This window comes from Sphaerodactylus townsendi, linkage group LG09 (genome assembly GCF_021028975.2).
Source record: "Sphaerodactylus townsendi isolate TG3544 linkage group LG09, MPM_Stown_v2.3, whole genome shotgun sequence".
Classification (NCBI taxonomy): domain Eukaryota; kingdom Metazoa; phylum Chordata; class Lepidosauria; order Squamata; family Sphaerodactylidae; genus Sphaerodactylus; species Sphaerodactylus townsendi.
Genome location: NC_059433.1, coordinates 28,716,877 through 28,737,187, shown reverse-complemented (window position 1 = coordinate 28,737,187; position 20,311 = coordinate 28,716,877). Strand labels below are relative to the sequence as shown.

The window sequence follows — 20,311 nt, the reverse complement described above, 5'->3', positions numbered from 1 at the left end:
GCAACATTTGGAAGAGAGGAGAGGCCACTCAACAAAGACAGTGATCAGTTAACATCTCTGAGTGGTTCTTTCTGTGTATCCAGACAGTTGCTAAAGAATTGCTTTGTTTTCCTCTGCTACTTGATTTTCTGCAGAAAATGATTAAGAACCTCCAGCCTGCCTTCTGTCACCATGATTATCCACAGAAGTGGTAGGGTTTCAAAGTTTACAATTATAAAATTAATTTATTTTTAAAAATATAAATATTGTCAATAATAATAAATAATATATAAATCCTGTAAACATCTTGTCTGAATGTATTCTTTGCAAAACAATACCATTTTGAGAAATAGCTACAAACACAATAGAAAATTCAGCAGATTTTATAAAGATTATAGGACTGTTTATCCTACTCCTAGGCCAATGTAGCTGATCCACACACACACACACACACACACACACCATATATAGATATAGATATATAGATATATACATACACACACACTTGTACCCCAGTATTCATGACTCATCATGAGCTTCTGCCTGGATTCCTGATCACACACACAAACACCCTCCCGAGATTCACGCACCAACCCAAAACATTTTGCTTTACCAGACTTTTATTTAATCTTTTATATATTTAATTAATTTGTTTATACCTCATCTTTCTCCCCAATGGGATCCAAAGCAGCTGACATCATTCTCTTCTCCATTTTATCCTCACGACAACCCTGTGAAGCAGGTTAGGCTGAGAGAGTGCGACTGTTCCATAGTCCCTAGAAAGCTTCCAAGGCATGAGTGAGGATTCAAATCTGGGTCTTCCGGATACCTGTCCGACACTCGTAGCCACTACACCACGATGGTCTGCTGCTTGCCTGCTTTATTGATATTATGTTAGGTTGCTCAGTGTTGGTTTTATGCTGTGTTTATGCCTTGGCTTGTTTTAATGTTTTTGTTTTTAATGTGTTTTTTGTTGTTGCAAGCCACCTTGAGCAGGTCCATGGAGAGGCATCATATGAAGCTTCCAGATAAATAAAATAAGCATGTGCACTTGTATGCATATTTCTCATTCACAGTTTATAAGGGAAAGCAGATAGGTTGGGTTGGGAACAGAAAACTTAACCCTACTTCCCCTCCCAGCTATATAGATTTGTCTTCTCTGGGCTATGATTGCCCTTATCTGTTTTGCTTTCTAATACTGAAATAGTGGCTGCAAGAAATGAACAATTACAGACTATTTCCTTGCAATTAAAAGTCATAGAAGCGAGGTTTCCAGGTTTATCTTTCAGTATATATTGGGTTATATCTTCATGCTCTGTTGTTTTGTTGAAAGTGCTATCTGTTGGGGTAAAAAGCCTCTTTCATGTTCAGCAAACCTTTCCACTGGAGGGCAGTTCCACCACCAGCGGGATAGATCAGATACCCATGGAAACCCACCTGCATCTCTCTCTAAAAGGCAATCTCAGTTTTTCCTTTAACATACCCTTTACATCCAAATCATTCTCAGTTTAGTAAAATAAAAAGCCTGGCACTTCTCTGACTCCCATTTTGCTCTTCTGCATTCTCCGTATTAACATAACTCTGCCATTTGCTGAATTCTGAATTTACAAACTACACTCTGACAAGAAATTGTAATTGAAGGAAATTGTTATTTTCTAACACTTTGAGCAGTGGCAGAAGAACACTGCATTGGTCTGAAAAAGGAGGTGCACGTGATTAACTGGACTGTTTACTTAAGACCCTTTCTTCTAGTTATGTTGAGAAGCAGCTCTCGTTGCAGCAAACAGCTCCCCCAAATAAGGAGAGTGTTAACAATGTGCATTTAAGCTGCACCATTTTTATGGCTCTTTTCCGCCACTGTTAGCTAATCAAGTCCAATTCCGTCATTTGCTACTGTTTGGCTGCTGGGATAATTACAATGAAATGCTATAAATGACTGCCCATTCATTAGTATCCAGGATATGCAGACATATAGAAATGCCATGTGGAAAGGGTACATGTGATTACACTCTTTATGAAGTCAAGCTATGCATGATTCATGTAATGAGCACTCCCAGGGCTACTTGAGTCATAAATAATCATCCAACTTGTTGAGCACAATGTGGCAGCGACACAAACTCTCCTACCCATTTCCTAAAATCTGGAGAGCCTTTTTTAAAATTTAAAGCACTTCATCTTGTTTGATGTCAAACTCCACAGATTAAGCTCTAAAGAACTGATTATCAATCTTTGTTTTGGGCTTTAAAAAATCCATCCTATGTAACTGACTTTCTCTCGACTTTTTTATGCTGAGCACTGAATGCATGTGGTAGATTTCATAGACTTGTATTCCAATTGATGGAGACTCTTTGTTGGCTCATATGGGGTTGACTTTCCATAGATAGTTCATAATCCATGAAGCTTACATCCTATATTACATGTGGATAGCAACTGCTGTTTAACAAAACCCTAATTGCAACTTTGCTTCTCACACACAATTTAAAACAAAAGTAATATTGCCCCTTTTTTCAAAAGCAAACACTAGCACTGCCAAGTGGGAAAGTCTGCAATTTCTAAAGCAATGAAGAATTTCAAGACTGTGTTTTTCTGATTTACAGAAAATATATTTCCAACAATATGCCAATAGTCCAGGTGCGGGGTGGGGGATGTGCAGAGAAAGGTAGCCAAGTGAGAGAAATTATTACAAGGGATAAAGTCAGTATTTGTTCTTACAATATATTTAGCAGGCAGCATCAAAATTTTCCCTCACAGGTGTCCTCCTGATTTAGACCTATGATTACTTATTTGCAGAGGTGGGATTCAGCCGGTTCGCATCGGTTCTGCGAACAGGTAGCTAACTGGCTGGAATCCCAGGGCGGTTGCAGATTGGGCTGCACACCTGGGCCAGTGGTGCGGCCTCCCCCAGTGTGGTCTCCTCCAGCAGGCCTCCCCTGAAGGCTGCACTGCTGGCCCAGAGGTGCATGGCCCAGTTGGTGGCCAACCTCCCACAGCCGGCCCCCCTGAAGCAACTGCCTTTCCTCACCTCTGCCCCACCCAACATCGGAAAGGGGGGGGGCAGGGGGCCAGCAGCCAGGTAAGTGGGAAGCAGGGGGGCATGGTGGGAGGGCACATGGTGGGGTGTGTGTGTGAACCGGTGGTTAATTTTTTAGAATCCCACCACTGCTTATTTGTATTTTTCCCATGGAGCCGGAGCACTTTGCTATGGCATTAATTCTACATAAACTAAAGTTTCCCATTACAGTTTGATCCTGTCAAACAGAGTCAAACTGTCTCCCCTCCCCCAAAAAAGGAGGGTCACAAGGTTAATTGAATGCAGAATTTTGCTATTAATGTTCAAGATGCTTGAAAAACAGGTGGTATGATTATTTCTTCCCATAGCAGTATCCAATTATTGTTTTTAATATTATGATGAGGTTACTACAAAAATGTTACATTCGTATGGTATCAAAAACAATATCACAACTGGCCGGTAGGTGGCAGACTGAAAGCATTGCATGAAACGTAGCCTGGGATTTGAGTAACGAAGTTTGTATGCCAAAATGGCATAAGTTCTTAACAATGGATGTTATGCACAAATTAATAATCCATAAAGCAAGTGTCAACCATGAATCTCTATCATGGCACAACTTGGGTTTGCTTCCAAATGACAATTTAAAAAAAATAATGTTTAGATTATTTCTGCTCCTCACATAAAGGACATATTTCAAGTGATCAAAGCACTTTATAAACATTTACTCAGACTTGTGTTCATCTGGCATGTCTCCTGATCTTTTCAACAGTTCTTACCTCTGTGTTATGTAGCTCAAAATCACTGCATCAACCAAGCAAATGTAACTGGTATGGTATGTGAGGCCCTGCTGGCACCACACAAGAGCTTGAATCAAACTTAGGTGAAAAGGAGAACTGAATGAGAGGAAAAAATACAGTGGTGAGGTGAAAGCCTTATTTTTTTTCTGCCTCAAATGAGCATGTGAGAGAAAGAAAGGAGAGGGAACAAAGGGGAGGGAAGCTGCTAGATCCTAACTGCTGATACACATACACAATCACAACACTTAAGCCAGTTTGCATGATCAGCAAAGGCTTGCTTAGCCAAGGATATCACACATACCTGTCAACCTGCCATACATTTATAACGAAGCCAAAGGGGCAACTTGTTTTCTTCCATGCTTATGATGGTGATGCTGGAAACCTACATTACTTGTCTAAGGCCCCTTCCGCACATGCAGAATAATGCACTTTCAATGCACTTTGCAGCTGGATTTTACTGTGCGGAATAGCAAAATCCACTAGCAAAGAATTGTGGAAGTGCATTGTCCTGCATGTGCAGAAGGGGCCTGAATCCTTCCTCCTGCTTTGCTCTACAGCCCCATTCTCCTAGCACTGTAATGTGCCATTGTTGTCATGGTCCTAAAGGCCAATGCTAGAGCACACATCCATATTTTTTAAGCCCTGGTTAGACAATGGTTTAGATAAAATTATGAAAAACGAAGCTTGGTGCACATTGCTAACCATATCAACTAACTTAATCTTGAACCACTGTTTCACAACAAGAAGACAATTGTACTAGCCAGTTCATATCTTGTACAACAACTATTGGAAGCTTTAAAACTGCCACAAATTAATGCGGGGGGGGGGGGGGGAGCTGACAACGGGGAAAACAGAAGAATACAACCATTTAGGAAGAACAGAATCTGTATTTTAGGTAATAAATGCGGAAGCTAATGGATCAATGTTGCAGAGAAAAGCCAGCATGAAATCTCTCTTGGTGACGATACCCAACACCAGCTTTTAGAGCGGGACATGGAATGTAATAAACTCACCCACTCTGCATCACTTGTCTGAATTGTAGATGAATAATAAAAAGTGAAACCTCATTCCCACACTCAGGAAATACAAGGAAAACAACTTTTAATCATTAGGGAATTATATCCCTACCTCTGTCTTTGAAGCACCAATTGTGGACAGCCTGCAGAAATACACAGTGATAGTGTGTGAGGACCTCTGTTTTAGGTAAAATGTAGACTATTCCAGTCCGCATCTATAAACTCCATCTTTTTCTTAACTACTCGTCACTATGGCCACTTCCGCACATGCAGAATAATGCACTTTCAATCCACTTTCAATGCACTTTGCAGCTGGATTCTACTGTGCGGAATAGAAAAATCCACTTACAAACAATTGTGAAAGTGGATTGAAAGTGCATTCTTCTACTTTTGTGGAAGGGGCCTACAACTGGAAAGGGATCTAAATGAAAGCAAAGCCAAATAAAGGTTGTTGTTGTTGTTGTTGTTGTTGTTGTTGTTGTTGTTGTTGTTGAAAGCAAAGCCAATATTAACTACTTGGGTTTCTTAAACTTGAGATCCACAGTTTAATTCCAACATTCATGTTCCTAATTCCATTGTACTAACTCTGAAGCTGAATGTGGGAACTGCATCCATTAAAAAAATTATGAAGTTTGGTGTTTGACGTTTTACACACTCAGGACATTGTTGGATGACCATGAATGTGTGCCTAACTTCTAAAAATAAATTTCCCATGAACTTTTTGAGAAACTAGTAATGTAGCCATTCTTGCGCACAGAATTTTCAAAAGTCTGACATTTCTATTTTTATTTGTTTGTTTGTTTGATTGATTTGGTATACCGCCCTATCCCCAAAGGGCTCTGGGCGGTGTACAACATAAGACATCATACATAAAACCATCCTAAAACACAGTATCACAAAAGGAGCGAATAAATAACTAGTCAATAAATAAACCTATAGTTAATACTCAAGCTCCATAAACTATAAAATTTTTGATCCCATTAAAAAACAGCAATTATTTCATAACGTCACCATCCCATGGGAAACCCTTACTTAAACCCTCCCAAGAAGAGGAAGATGGGGGAACGGTGGGTCCCAATGATGTTAAAGGACCCATATGGAGCAGGGGGGGCACACTCAGCGACCGGTCTCTCCAAAGGCCCGGTGGAACAACTCAGTCTTGCAGGCCCTGCGGAAATCGCCAAGGTCCCACAGGGCCCGGACAGCTGGAGGGAGAATGTTCCACAAGGCCAGGCCCGGAGCCGTAAAGGCCCTGGCCCGCGTGGAGGCCAGCCGTTGAATCCATTCTAGTGTTGAATCCATATTGATCTTCCACATGACTCTGCTACAGTCTGGGAACAATGGACAGAAAAATTTGTCATAGTTTGCACAGGGAAAAGATGCTGTCAGTCAAGAGATACCTATGCCGTTTTGTACATTCTTTTTGGAGAACTGCTTTTAGCACTTCATTTATTGCCCAAGGGTGGGGCCAGTAGATTCACTGCTCCAACAGGAAGACTGGCTTATCCCACCGGGAAATGTGGCTGCCCCACTTAATGAGAAGGGCTGTTTATGGTCCTGAACTTATGGCCACTGAAATTCTCAGCATGAATTTTGTCTAAATGAGAGAGAGCAATCTGTTAACCCATTATCATTTCCCATATTCTCAGAATCAACAAAGATATAAAGATTCATGCCAGAAGGATACAAGAACAGTCCGAGTAATGCCTTTTATTAGAACCAACCAAAATTTTGCAAAACAGTGTGCAAGCTTTTGAGTTTGTTAGAACTCAAATTGGATGTTACAAAATAAAAAGCGGGGGGAATGTTCTTGCCATTATTCTTGTGCTTAGTGCTGATAGCAAGTAGATACAAAGTGGTGCTATTGGGGACAGGCTGCAGCATTTGGTTTCTGTGATGGAAAAAAAACAAAAAACCATTGTTGTTTCCCCAGTGAAATTACAAATGCCAGCAATTTTTCTTCTAGTTCTCTAACACCAAGTGAAATTCACAGATCTCCTGTTCACAGAGAGCAACAGAATCTCTTCATAAACAGGAATGTGCCTGAGACTTTGGCAATTGTTCTTTCAAAGCAACTGCCATTGGACAAGATTTTCTCCCATTTGAAACTGAGGAGGAAGTCACGCACAGCTGCATATCTGTACACATCTTCAGGTTACCAGTACTCAGGTTTTGTGTTATTACCTGGCAAAGTTATAGGATACCTGAGGAAAAAATCCACATGGCTCTTATTTTTTCGTCAGCAGTTTCTGATCTTCCTCAGAATTTGGGGTTCATATATTTCTGCAAAAAAGCCATGAGGGAAGTAATTTCATCACATGGTAGGCATGGCGTGTAGGCTTCCTGTTGCCTTACAATGTTATCTGGCAGAGATAAGGGGCCTCATAGCTCTAAGGCTCTATGGCGCGATGATTCTTGATGCTGATTCCTCTCTGCAAGTGTAACCTCAGCTTGTGGGTTCTGTGGGGCAGTACTTGGAAGGAGTTGCAAAGAACCAAATTTAAACAAAACAGTTTACTTCTCTTTACAAATAACATTAAACATCAACATTTAACATTTACAATTCAAGGTCCTGTTCAGGTTTGCATTTCAAGTCCTTATATTTACAGTCTACTGATATTGCCAAGTCCAATTCTTCTTTGCTGGTGGTTGGTTTTGAAGACTTCAAAGGCTTGGTGAACGGGATTCAAGATGATGAAGGTTCCCAGAAAACTCTCACCATTTACATACACAAAAACCCTGAAACAATAAATTCTAACATTTAAAATATAGCAAAAAAATAAACTCCCTTCCCACTAGTTCCCCACAACATTGCAGTTACCTTAAACAAGGTGTTAAGGGCTTAATAAAATCAATCAAGGTCCCAGCCTGGTAGCCTTGCTTCCTCCAACCTCATGAGTTCTGCAGCATTCTGCTTCTTTTCAGACTCCACCCCTTTCTGGGTCATCCCATTCTGACACAGGGGTTACACAACCAGCTTGTGGGTTCTGTGGGGCAGTACTTGGAAGGAGTTGCAAAGAACCAAATTTCTTAAAACAAAAAAAAAACAGTTTACTTCTCTTTACAAATAACATTAAACATCAACATTTAACATTTACAATTCAAGGTCCTGTTCAGGTTTGCATTTCAAGTCCTTATATTTACAGTCTACTGATATTGCCAAGTCCAATTCTTCTTTGCTGGTGGTTGGTTTTGAAGACTTCAGAGGCTTGGTGAACGGGATTCAAGATGATGAAGGTTCCCAGAAAACTCTCACCATTTACATACACAAAAACCCTGAAACAATAAATTCTAACATTTAAAATATAGCAAAAAAATAAACTCCCTTCCCACTAGTTCCCCACAACATTGCAGTTACCTTAAACAAGGTGTTAAGGGCTTAATAAAATCAATCAAGGTCCCAGCCTGGTAGCCTTGCTTCCTCCAACCTCATGAGTTCTGCAGCATTCTGCTTCTCTTCAGACTCCACCCCTTTCTGGGTCATCCCATTCTGACACAGGGGTTACACAAGCTCAGAGGAACGATGTTAATCTGTGCTGTTCGATGCTACTGCTGGTAAGAAAGGAAAGGTGGGAAGGAATCTGTCCATGGGGCACACAGATCAGAAAAGATAATCTCTTTTTCTGTCAGTACTGCTGCTGGCAGCAATTTATTTATTTATACCCAAAGCATCTCCCATGGGGACCCAAAGTATCTTATAACATCATTCTCCCCTCCACCATTTTATCCTTACAAACAACAGCCTTGTCAGACTGGTTAGGTTGACAGAGAGAGACAAAGAAAGACAAAGAGAAACCAAGATCATCCAGCAAGCTTCTATGTCAGAGTATGAATATGATTTTCAAATGTGATTAAAGATTATGAATTACTGACAACAGTTACCTGGCCTTTTCATTGCTACTTAATAGCCTTGCAGAGAGAAGACTACTGCAGTCTTAGTAGGCCCAAGTTGCTTTTCGATCAGAGTCCCACACCCTCCATGTTTTGACATAAGAGCCCATCAAATCATGCCCACCAATCCAATTAGAGGAAGAATTGATTTTATATCTTGCTTTTCTCTATATTTAAGTAGCCTCACAGTGGCTTACAATTGCCTCCCCTTTCCCTTCCCCACAAAGACATCTTGTGAGGTAGGTTGTGCTGAGAGAGTTCTGAAAGAACTGCGACTAGTCCAAGGTTATCCTGCAGGCTTCATGAGTAGGAACGGGGAATCAAATCCAGTTCACCAGATTAGAGTCTGCCACTTTTAACCACTATGCTAAACTGGCTCTCTATTAGAAATCTTTTTTAAAAAGGAAAAGTGCCACCAAATTTTGCTTGCTGTTACTGCCCAGCAGAAATTGAGAGAGGAATAAGCCAGATGCATACCAGAAGATACCGGTACCTCTGGATGAAAATGGAGAGACTCTGATTTGGGCACTGAAGACACCACTGTCTTGAACTGGCACAGAAGAAACTACTGGAGTCTCTAAATGAAAGAACCTGAGACATTTTTAGGTCTGTACCATTCCTAGGTACAGACATAGCCAATATTCTCCCAGATCGAAGAAGAAGAACAAGAAGAACAAGAAGAACAAGAAGAACAAGAAGAAGAGGAGGAGGAGGAGGAGGAGTTTGGATTTATATCCCCCCTTTCTCTCGTGTAGGAGACTCAAAGAGGCTTACAATCTCCTTTCCCTTTCCCCTTCACAACAAACACCCTGTGAGGTGGGTGAGGCTGAGAGAGCTCAGAAGAACTGTGACTAGCCCAAGGTCACCCAGCTGGCGTGTGTGCACAGGCTAATCTAGTTCCCCAGATAAGCCTCCACAGCTCAAGCAGCAGAGCGGGGAATCAAACCTGGTTCCTCCAGATTAGAATGCACCTGCTTTTAACCATTACGCCACTGCTGCTCCTGAGAACATAATACTGCCTATCTAGGAAGAGGCCCTGATTTATTCCCCTGTCATATCAGGTTCAAATGAGAACATCTGACCAACAACTCAGGCTCATTCTGCACACGCAGAATAATGCACCTTCAAGCTGCTTTCAGGGCTCTTTGAAGCTGTGCGGAATGGCAAAAACAATTGTGAAAGCAGCTTGAAAGTGCATTATTTTGCGTGTGCGGAATGAGCCTTAGATTACAGAAATTCATAACAGAAACTTAGATAATAGAAACTCCCATGAAAGATGGGAGTAAGGGAAAGATACAGTGGAGGACTCAGAAGTAGAACTGTAAAATGGAAACAAAACAGAGTTCTGCTTTAGTTAAAAAAAATTCAGAAAAAAAGGATGTTAATTCTAAGGAACATTATTGACACTATGAAGTCTTTCAAGAACCAGTGCACATTATGGTCATCTAAACACCACAATTGTTTCATTTGCGGACTTATTTATTACGGTGGACAATTCAATAGGATAAACGGCTAAAATAACTGCTCTTCCTGAAATTTTGCTTTGCAATGGTCCAAAGTTTTTAATAGCTGATTTGAGTTTCAAAGCAACATAGCTGGATATGACTTGGCTCAGCAGTTTGAATTTTTACTGAGCACTTGAAAGTCTCATTCACCACAGTAATGTTCCATAGTAAAGCTATGGCGAGATAACCTGCTGGTATTCCTTCTTTTGATTCTGACACTTTGTGTTGTTTTATGGGAAAATGAGTTGACAGGAGGGGAAAGAAGACTTGTGCAATTAAGCTTTTCTGAAATTCTCTTTTGCACTCTGGAGCTAGATTATTTAATACCAACCAACCATCAGAATCCTTTGTGTTGCAAAATAAATAGATAAACAATACCTGGGAACTAATCGTGTGTAGAATCAGCCCGATGAGCTGTGAAATAAAACCAAGAGGCAGACAACAAATAGTAAATAGGAAGAAAACATCTGAATATTGTTTTCACACAGTGCGACAGCCACGTAGTCATGCCTGTACAACTTATCACTTCTATTCATCTGAACAATAAAAGGTGCATGGGGAACACTGTAGCTTGTCAACCTGTTCACAATTGTTTCTAAATATATTGTCAAGGTATACTCTACTCTGAGCCATGACAAGTTTCATGGGCTAGTGCTCTGTTGGCTCCTTGGAGGATGTTGGCATTGGAGACCTACGGTGTTCTTGTAGCATTTGCCTTACTTATAAATATACAGGTATATTTACAGGTATACAAATATACAGGTGGGAAAACAAAAGTTATTCTACAGTACAATAGATCTGCTACCCCACCTCTCTTCTAGAGTCTCTGGAACTGCATGGTGTGCAGTAATTCTAAGAAAATATATGGGATGAGCTTGAAAGTGTTCAATATCTATATTAACCCTGAAGCTTCAGTCAGAATGCAAATTTATGCCTCTTCTTATGTATTTTGAACCAGTATTTATTTTGCTTGATAACTATGTAACCATTGGTCATTCAATAACACCAAGATCCTAGCATATGGGAAGTAGTATGATTCCTACAAAATTGCAGGTAAAAAGAAGACAGCTAAAGAAGTACAGAGCCACCTGAATGTAATAAGGAAAATGTGTGCAGACTCATGTCAGGTTTCTCTTGACAGTTTGTAGACCCTAGGTATTCCTCCACATGTGTCTGTTATGTGCCATCAAGTCAATTCCAACTCATGGCATCCTATGAATTAATAACCTCCCAAATCTCCTGTCATCAACAGTCTTGCTCAGGTTTTGCAGAGGGAACAGTACAACAAAGAACTATACAAAAGAGATGAAAGGATGACAGATTCCTTCCAAGAAGAATCTTTTGAAGAAGAACCTACAATTTAGAAACCAAAATGAAAGCTCTGAAAGCAATTGAGAGAAACAAATCACAGTAATAGATGAGATATCAATAGAGCTATTCCGAGGCACAGAAACCATCAAAATCCTGACATGAATATGTCAACAAATATGGAAAACAAAACAGTGGCCCACAGATTGAAAATGGTCAATTAACATTCCATGTCCAATAAAAGGAGATGTTAAAGACTGTAGCAACTATTGAACTATCACATTAATTTCTCATGCAAGTAAAGTGTTGCTCAAAACCTGTACATGGTGCGAAATAAAGGCTTATGACAGTGGCAAGTACTACAGTTAGGCCTTATGTAAAACTCACTTTCGGGAGTTGAATGGTTATTCCCAAGGGATCATGAGGCCTACAAATATGTATGGTTTTTCAAACGTGCCTAGAACATGGTATTGAATATCTGAAAGCTTGAGATTGAATGCAGAGGAGGCCTTCAGGGGTGGGATGGTATATTAAATGTGATTATAAATAAATAAGTATCATAGAGAAGGAAGGATCCATACAGGCCATTTACTCCAACCCCCAGCCTAGTGCATCCCTGCCAATGTTTATCCAGCCACTGCTTAAAGACTGCCAGAGAGAAGGAGCTCACCACCTCACTAGGCAGTTGACTCCACTGCTGAACTACGCTTACCATTTAAAAAAATTCCTAATGTCCAACCGGAACCTTTTTTGCCCATAACTCATGCCCATAATTGCTGCCAACAGAAACACCTGTCTGCCCTCCTCTAAGTGACAGTCTTTCAAGTTCTTAAAGAGAGGGATAATGTCCCCCCTTAAACTCCTCTTTTCCAAACTAAACATTCCTAAATCCCTCAACCTTTCCTTGTAGAACTACATCACCAGGCCCCTCATCATCGCTCTCCTCCAGAACTGCACACAGTAATCCAGATGTGGTACGACCAATGCAGTGTACAGCAGGACTATGACATCTTGCAGTTTAGATGTTACGCCCCTAGTGATACACCCCAAGATGTATTAGCCTTTTCTGCTGCTGCATCACACTGTCTGCTCATATACAGCTTACAGTCCACCTGTACCCTAGATCTTGTTCATACAATGTTACCCAGTGTTATATCACACAAGCCTCCCTGCCTCCCTGAGTGTCTGTCTAGCTTTAACTATATTATTATTCTTACCTTCAATTCTCTTGTATCAGAGTTTATTAAAAACATTACAAGCTATATGTGCGATAACATGAGAAAGGAAGGAAACCATGCCTTTTAGCAGTCTTAATTACAGATCTGTTTTTATCCCCAGCCCACACACACACACACATCTGTGGTTACATCTAACTTATTAACATAAATTTTGTACTCTGAAGCAACTGTGAGTGAGCTTTGAAAGAGATAGTGGCTTCCACCATTATAATTAAAGAAATAACACTTCATTCATGTAAAGTATCTTTTACCTTTCAGAGGTGGCCTTTTGTGCTACGTCACTTGTCTACATGGATCCCTAATGCAGAAATTCTGGAAAGAGATGAAAGAAAGGATATTGTTAGTCTCACTCCCTAGTTTCATTCACATTCTCTGCTCTACATATACAGTGTAATATTCTAGGACCAGGAAAAAAATCACATTGTATAAAGTGCTAACAGCTTCTTAGGGGTAAATCAGTGTTGCATCCTATGTGGATGTGTGCAGATAGTGCAAAATAAACGTTTTAATTCAGAAAAAAAAAACCTGGACATGGAACCTTTTAATTAACCTGGTGTGAGTTTCTTGTAATGAAAATTGAAGCTAGGTAAGATTCTGTGATGCTCTCAAGTTTCACTGGGAACATTCTGCTTCCAGTGAAACTTATTATGTGACTGAAAAAAAAGGATGCCAAATTGGACTGGGAAGAGTTTTACAGTAAATTATCTTGGAAAAGTACCTTCCACTGTAACACATAAAAATCCCATAATGTGTAGAGGGAGGCAGATTTTACAAAACAAATAAAGGTGGGGAACAAAAATAAAGCTGGGCAGCAGCTGGGAAGGATTCCTCTGGATATCAAAGGCACCACAGGGCCTTGGGAAGAGGGCTGGGCCAGGCCCCCAGGGCATGACAGTTACATCTATGGCTGGCAACTCTAGGTTGAGAAATTTCTGGAGGTAGAGACTAGGGAGGGTGAAGTTTGGGGAAAGATTTCAGCAGCGATGGAGTCCATCCTCTGAAGTTGCTCTTTTCTTCAAGGGAACTGATTTCTATGATCTGGAAATCAGTTGTAATTTCAGGAGAATTCTGGCTTGCCACCCCACCTGGACACTGACAAAACTATACACTGAAGCCTCAGAGAAAGACTGAAAATTTCACTAAGTACTCAGTTCTTTTTAACCAGATACAAAAATTAAGGTATTAAGACAGTACAGGGTGCATCAGATAGCAGTTTTCTCTCAAGTATTTGGTAATTTTGCAATTTATAACTTTTAAATTCCATAATATGTCAAATATTGCAATTTTATATGCTATGTTACTGATAAAGCATGCATTTTAGTTTGTTAAAGCAGTAAAATTAGCTTAAGGTTTGACAGGACTGTAAATATTGTATATATTAGAATCCCCCCTTTTGTTTTAGAGAGCCAGTGTGATGAAGTGATTCAGAGTGTTGGACTCTCATTTGGAAAACTGGGTTTCATTCCCCAATCTTCTACATTAGTAGCAGGCTCTTATCTGGTGAACTGGTGAACTGGATTTGTTTTCCCGCTGCTACACAGCAATATACTAAGAAAACAATATACTAAGATGGCTAAGGCTTTCTCTGCAATTTCACCTGTCTTTTTGGAAAATCCATGAAATGCAAGAAAGGGTTCTTTAGCTGAAAAGTTGGTATCTTACTTTTTCACGTATCTGATGAGAAATGATAGCTGTCATTGTGAGAATTATCAGGCACTCCGTCAAGTTATCTGCATTTATTTATCTACATTTTACCTGTATTAATCCTTTATTAAAATTCTTTAGCAAAGGGCCTCCTTTGCCTCTACCAGGAGGAGCCTACCACTCAAAATCGTGGGCCCAGGCCAACTGGCCCATCGGTCCTCCCCTCTGTTCACCCCTGGGAGCTGCAAAGGTGCTCTGGGATGGGACCAGAATAAACACCCCCAGAGTGAAATGACCATTGCAGGGTACAGCAAGTCAATTGCTATTCCTTATTGCGGTTATACCCACTGGACCTTCAGGCATCTCCCATTGACCCCAACAGGCATTCTTGCCATTGGTTTTAGTGCAGCCTGCTTTCGTAGCCAGTCTGCAGAGGAGAAGGTGCAGTGGTGGGATTCAAACATCTTAACAACAGGTTCCGATGGTGATGGGATTCAAATAATGACTGTTAAAAAGTATTAAACATATTTTTAATATCACTTTTTTATTTTAAGTATTAAAATATTTTAAGTATTTTAAAAATGATATTTTAAATTTCAACAACAGGTTCTACAGAACCTTCGGAACCCCCTGAATCCCACCTCTGGGAAGGTGGCCAAGGATCTTTTCCTTCTCCTCTTGTTCTGTCAGAAAAGTGCACTGGTGTTTACTAAGATGTTGTGGGTTTTCCCGGTTGTATAGCAGTATTTTCTCTTGACGTTTCGCCTGCAGCTAACAAATTCTGGTACATGATGACGACACTGGGCGTCTGTATAGCATTTAGAGATATTCAGAGCAGTACAGATACCTTATTGTTGTAATCTTTACAACAAGCCTGTATTATTGTCCCTATATTACAGATGGAAGTGTGTGTGTTTTGAGGCTAAAAGGGGCATGGCAAAGGCCACATAATAAGTTCAGGGTAGATGTGATGTTGGGGTCACTCTGGTTTTAGACCAGCTTTGTTTTCTTGTTCAGTATTTTTGTCTACTCCCAAGACAAGCTACTCCTCTTGCCTCCTTCTCCATTCATGCTTTCTTTAAGTGGTGATGCTTCCAAAGGTCTGTAGAGCTCTGAACAATTAAGAGACACCTCCAGTACAGACCTAGCTTGCCTCCAGCCTCTGTGCAGTGCTAGGAAACTGAGGGCTGGCAAGCAAGTCCTGAGTGAAACCTCCTAGTAGTGATTCCGGCCGGGAAAGCCTTCCACAGGGCACGGGCATGTCTCTGAGCTCCGCCGCCGGGAGCCCGGCCGTTGCACCAGCACACGCGGGGCGAGCCTGGGGAGCGGGATAAAATTACGAGCCTCTTGCCCTCATGCATAAAACATGGCGCGCGGGGAGGCGGGAGGGCCGCTGAGAGAAGTCCAGCAGGCGCCTCTCCTCCCCGCCTGCTTCTCGCAGCCCCGCCGCCGTTCGGGGGCCGCATGCCCCACCGGCCCGGGAGGCGAGTGGACCGCGGGGGCCTCCCGGACCGAGGCGAGGAAGCATCCCGGGGGCCGCGCGTGGATGTGCTCCGCTCGGCTTGGGCCGCTTCCACCTCCCGCAGCTGCCGACGATGGAGTCGCCTCCGCGCCTGCCCTGCCGTCGGGGCCGCCACCGACCCTGGAGGCGCAGGACCAGGCGCGGGCCGTTCAGCAGTAAGTGCCGCGGAGCGCCTGGCTGCAGAATGGCTTCTTCACCCTCCCCCCTTTGCAGCTTCCTCGCTGTTTCCTTCTCTTGCTTGCTTGCTTTTGACAGGCATTTCCATACAAAGTTATCGCCTTCTTTCCCAAGACTCTCAAGCAAAGGGTTTTCTACTTTGCTTAAGTGGGTTAGTTAATCTGGAGTAAGTAACACCAGCACACTCATAGCAGACGTCTCACGCCTTCTTGAACCCCTTTTTTCACAATTACTGATTGTTATATCAAGTTGTTTATTATTATTATTATTATTATTATTATTATTATTATTATTATTATTATTATTATTATTATTATTATTAGTTTTGGTTTTGGAAAGAACCCTCAAAAGAAAGCAGGATTACAATTTTTGATAACATTTCCCTTTCCACTTCAGAAGTAAGAGCACCATTTCCAGCAGACGTACAATGGCTTTGCAACATTTGTGTTTTTCAAGTAATTTCAGCTTCCTCTATGTTTTTTAAAATGTGGTGCTGATGGAAAGTGCCCCTAAAAGATGAGCTGGGATGGTTTTCCATGGCCTGCCTCTGGGTAGAAACCCTGTACTTCCTTGATCCCCAATCCTAATCCTTCTTGGTAGACAGATCTGAGGAGATTGGGCTAGCCCTGGCCATCTGGGGTCGTTTCCCCACTTACCGCCTGGCTTGTGGCGCTTACTCTCTCCCAAGTGAAGCGCTTGAGGGCTCCCACCTTGGCACTTCCCCACTACAGGGCGCTGGCGACAACGCGTAGTCGCTTCCCCAACACTGCACTGCTCTCACGCCCCCTCAGCGCGTCAAGTGCCATTCCTGGCAGCTCCTCAAACGCTCCCGGCGCCTAACCACTGTGATCGTGGGGAAGCCCGGGAGCACTCCAGAAATGACGCGCGCCGAGAGCAGCGCGCAGCAAACAGTGGTCGAGGTAAGTGGGGAAACGACCTGGGTGAGAGTGATTTTTAAACTGCAGCAGCAGAATTGGAACCAATGATGCAATATTTCAAAGAAGGGGCCACCTGCACACTAGTGAAAAACAGGGATACAGGAAGGTCCTCTTACCCAAAAAAGTGTATCTGCTGCCCCCTTCTTAAAACGGCCTTCCATCACCCCTATCCATTCTTGGCAGGTGGCTACACAGAATCTTTATTTAATGGGTTTCATTTTTATTCCATTTTTCTTCCAAGGAACTCAGGGTGACCCAGATAATCTCTTCCTCCCTTCATAAAAACCCTGTGAGGCAGATTAGGTGGACAACGCATGGCTGACTTGAGGCCACTCAGTAAGTGCAGTAGTAGTGGAGATATGAGCAAACAGCATAGAGGTTATGACACATTTGTTTCACACTGACCTCATCATGATTTGTGCAACAGCATTTTGTTTTTTGTACAAAAATATCAAAGACTTTTGCTGCACTTCCACGATCAGTTTATCTAAAATGTCTCCTCTCATGTTGTCCTTTCTGCTTTTCTGAGTGGAAACAAGCTCTTTGGGAGATGACTGTCAGAAAAAAAATTGGTAGAAATGGAACAAAATATGCAAATTCTGGACATTCTCACAGAAACTAATATTCAGATACTCAGCCTTCCTCTTCTCATATCTTGTAGTGAAATCCTCCAGAAGCAGGATACTAATAATACTTAACAAATTGGGGTTCTTGGTGCTATTTCAATGGATTGGATCATATTTTGTATTTTTGCTGCCAGGATACATTTCTTGGTCTTTTGGGCAAATCTGCTGATCTTTCGACTTCTTTCTCCTTTTCTTTGCTGTTCACTTGCTGCTGAAACCCAGACATCTAGCAGGACTGCTAACTATGGTTTGCATCAGTAAAATACACCATAAATACTGTGAGGAGAAGGGTGGAAAGTATGTCTGGGTAAGTGGAGAAAGCAGGGAAGTGCAGTGTGAAAACTAGCTTTCTAACTGTGGTGGTGCTGAAAATGCACTATATGCAATTATTTGCCACTGGTAATATCTGATAACTGTAGAAAGTGTCATGATGGGCTGCAGCACGAACTGGGATTTATAGAGTCTTCTTTCACCTACTTTGAAAAAACCAGTTTTTCCCATTTTTTAAGTGGAATACAGTTGTATAATTGTAGATGTAAAAGGAAGCGTGTATGTGTGTTCAATTCCGATATTAATGCAACCTAAATTCTTTCTTCAGTAATCTGCAAAGGACATAATTCTGTGGCTTAACCCTTAAAACAAATAAGTGAGATGGTGCTGTATAATCATGTTATCACCTGCACCTTATACTATGTGGAACCAGAATTGATGGACATGATTGGTGATTATAGCTCTACCCATTTGGCATTACTTTAAAAACATGATAATAACAAGCTTACTTACTACAGACTGCTATACTTACTACTACAAAATCTCACAGGACCTCTAATTTGCCTGTTCCTATGCAGACCTGGACCTACTTAGATCAAAATCTCAGTTCTACTTCTGTGTTGTCATCCCCATCCCCATTATCTGAAGTGGGGTGGGTAGAGGGGGAAATTGACTTTTCTGTCAAGGAATGGGTCTGGAATGCCCAACTGAGGGAGCTCTGCTTGACCTGCCACTGCTGCCAGAGCTTGATTGTTGTGGAGGGCTTTGAGCACTTACATGTACTGACTTCACTCAGTATTTCTAGGCCATCAGAGGCAGCAATCCCTGTATGAGGGCCAGTGTCTGGATTCTTCACGTATCTGAGGAAGAACAAGCAAAAATTGAGCCCAGATAGAATGAAGCTGGTACTCAAGATGGAATAGGACTCCATCTGACAACTTCTGTAAAGAGCTTAGTGGTTGGTTCTAGTCTCACATTGTGAGAATATCATTTTAATGTACTTGCAAAGGATGTGCTGTTTCAGCAGTATTTGGTGCAGAAATTGCCCCTTCCTTGATCCCACTGGTCTGCTCATGTTGATCCATGCCAGGGGTAGGGAACCTTTAACACTCAAAGAGCCATTTGGACCCGTTTTCCACGGGAAAAGAAAACACTTGACATTTAAAATAAAGATAGCACTATATATATATATAGGGGTTTTTTTAACCTTTTTACTCCGCTCATTCTGAGAAGCGCATGGATGCGCCTGCCCTGCTGCCTGCAGGAAGTGGCGGCGAGCAAGAATGGGGCTGAGCCGCGACCGATAGACCACAGTGCAAGGGCAGAAGAGCGCGACTCTCGGCCTGGAGTTCCCACCCTGATCCCATGCCAGGGTAGGAACCTTTAACACTCAAAGAGCTATTTGGACCCGTCAATGGAAAAGAAAAACACTTTGACATTTAAAATAAAAGATAGCACTATATATATATATAGGTGTTTTTTTAACCTTTTTAATTCACCATTCTGAGAAGCTTGATGTGCGCTTGCCCTAATACCTGCAGGCAAGGATAGCTACGGACGCTCGGGAGCTACACAGTAAGGGCAGAAGAGGCCGCAGACGCGCGGCTCTCGAGCCGCAGGTTCCCTACCCCTGATCCATGCTTTTGTAGCCCTGAGACTAGATTATTGCAATTTGCCTTATATAAGGCTGCCCTTGAGGATGATTTAAAAGCTGCCATTGGTGCAAAGTAGTAAGGTTGGTCAATTGATTACAGTCCATTGGTGGGAGTACATCACTGCCATTCTGGAATATATTCACTTGTTACCTATATGCTTCTGGTCCCAATCAATGTGTTGATTTTAATTTTTAAAGCCATACACACCTGGAACAAACTAAGGACAATCTATCCATTATAATCATACGTGCCATTTCAGGACCTTCCCCATGCCCTCAAGGTTCTGCTAGTAGAATCCTTTCTTAAAGTTTTGTTTTTGTTCCTGCCCAAGATTTCTTGGCTGTGGTCCTGATACTTGCCTGGAAGTTGTGAGGAGCGTGCCTATGTTAGCCTAATCTGTAAACAGTACAATTTTGGTTATTGATGGGGGGACTTAGCATTTTGAAGACTTATGTGCTTAGAGGGGGTTTTTTTTTTGTTGATCAATGATAGTATGTTGAACCTGGATTGTTTACAATTTTAATTGTTTTGTTCCCTGTGTGTTTGTATAATGCCTGGAGCTTTGATGGTGCAGAAGGAAGCATATAAATAAATTGTTTTCCTTAATTTGAATATTTTTGGTGGCATTTTCTTTTGTGCCATCTTTTGTTATCATTGGTAGCCTTGAAGACCTTTTATAATGGTAGGTTACAAAACGTTACGAATAAATGATGTCTGTTGGCTTGGAAGAAAGAG

At 41.6% G+C, this 20,311-nt stretch overlaps 1 protein-coding gene across 2 annotated transcripts in view; it reads left to right on the top strand.

Moving 5' to 3' along the window:
* Positions 1-15,961: 15,961 nt before the first annotated feature.
* Positions 15,962-20,311, top strand: part of RIPOR2 (RHO family interacting cell polarization regulator 2) — a 128,729-nt gene continuing 124,379 nt past the window's right edge. Inside the window, exon 1 of one of the 2 annotated variants that reach the window (XM_048508192.1) lies at positions 15,962-16,065. In XM_048508192.1, the coding sequence (XP_048364149.1) occupies positions 15,984-16,065 (82 nt within the window). In that variant the 5' untranslated portion in view covers positions 15,962-15,983. The remainder of the gene's footprint in view (positions 16,066-20,311) is intronic. The other variant, XM_048508189.1, reaches the window with a different exon arrangement.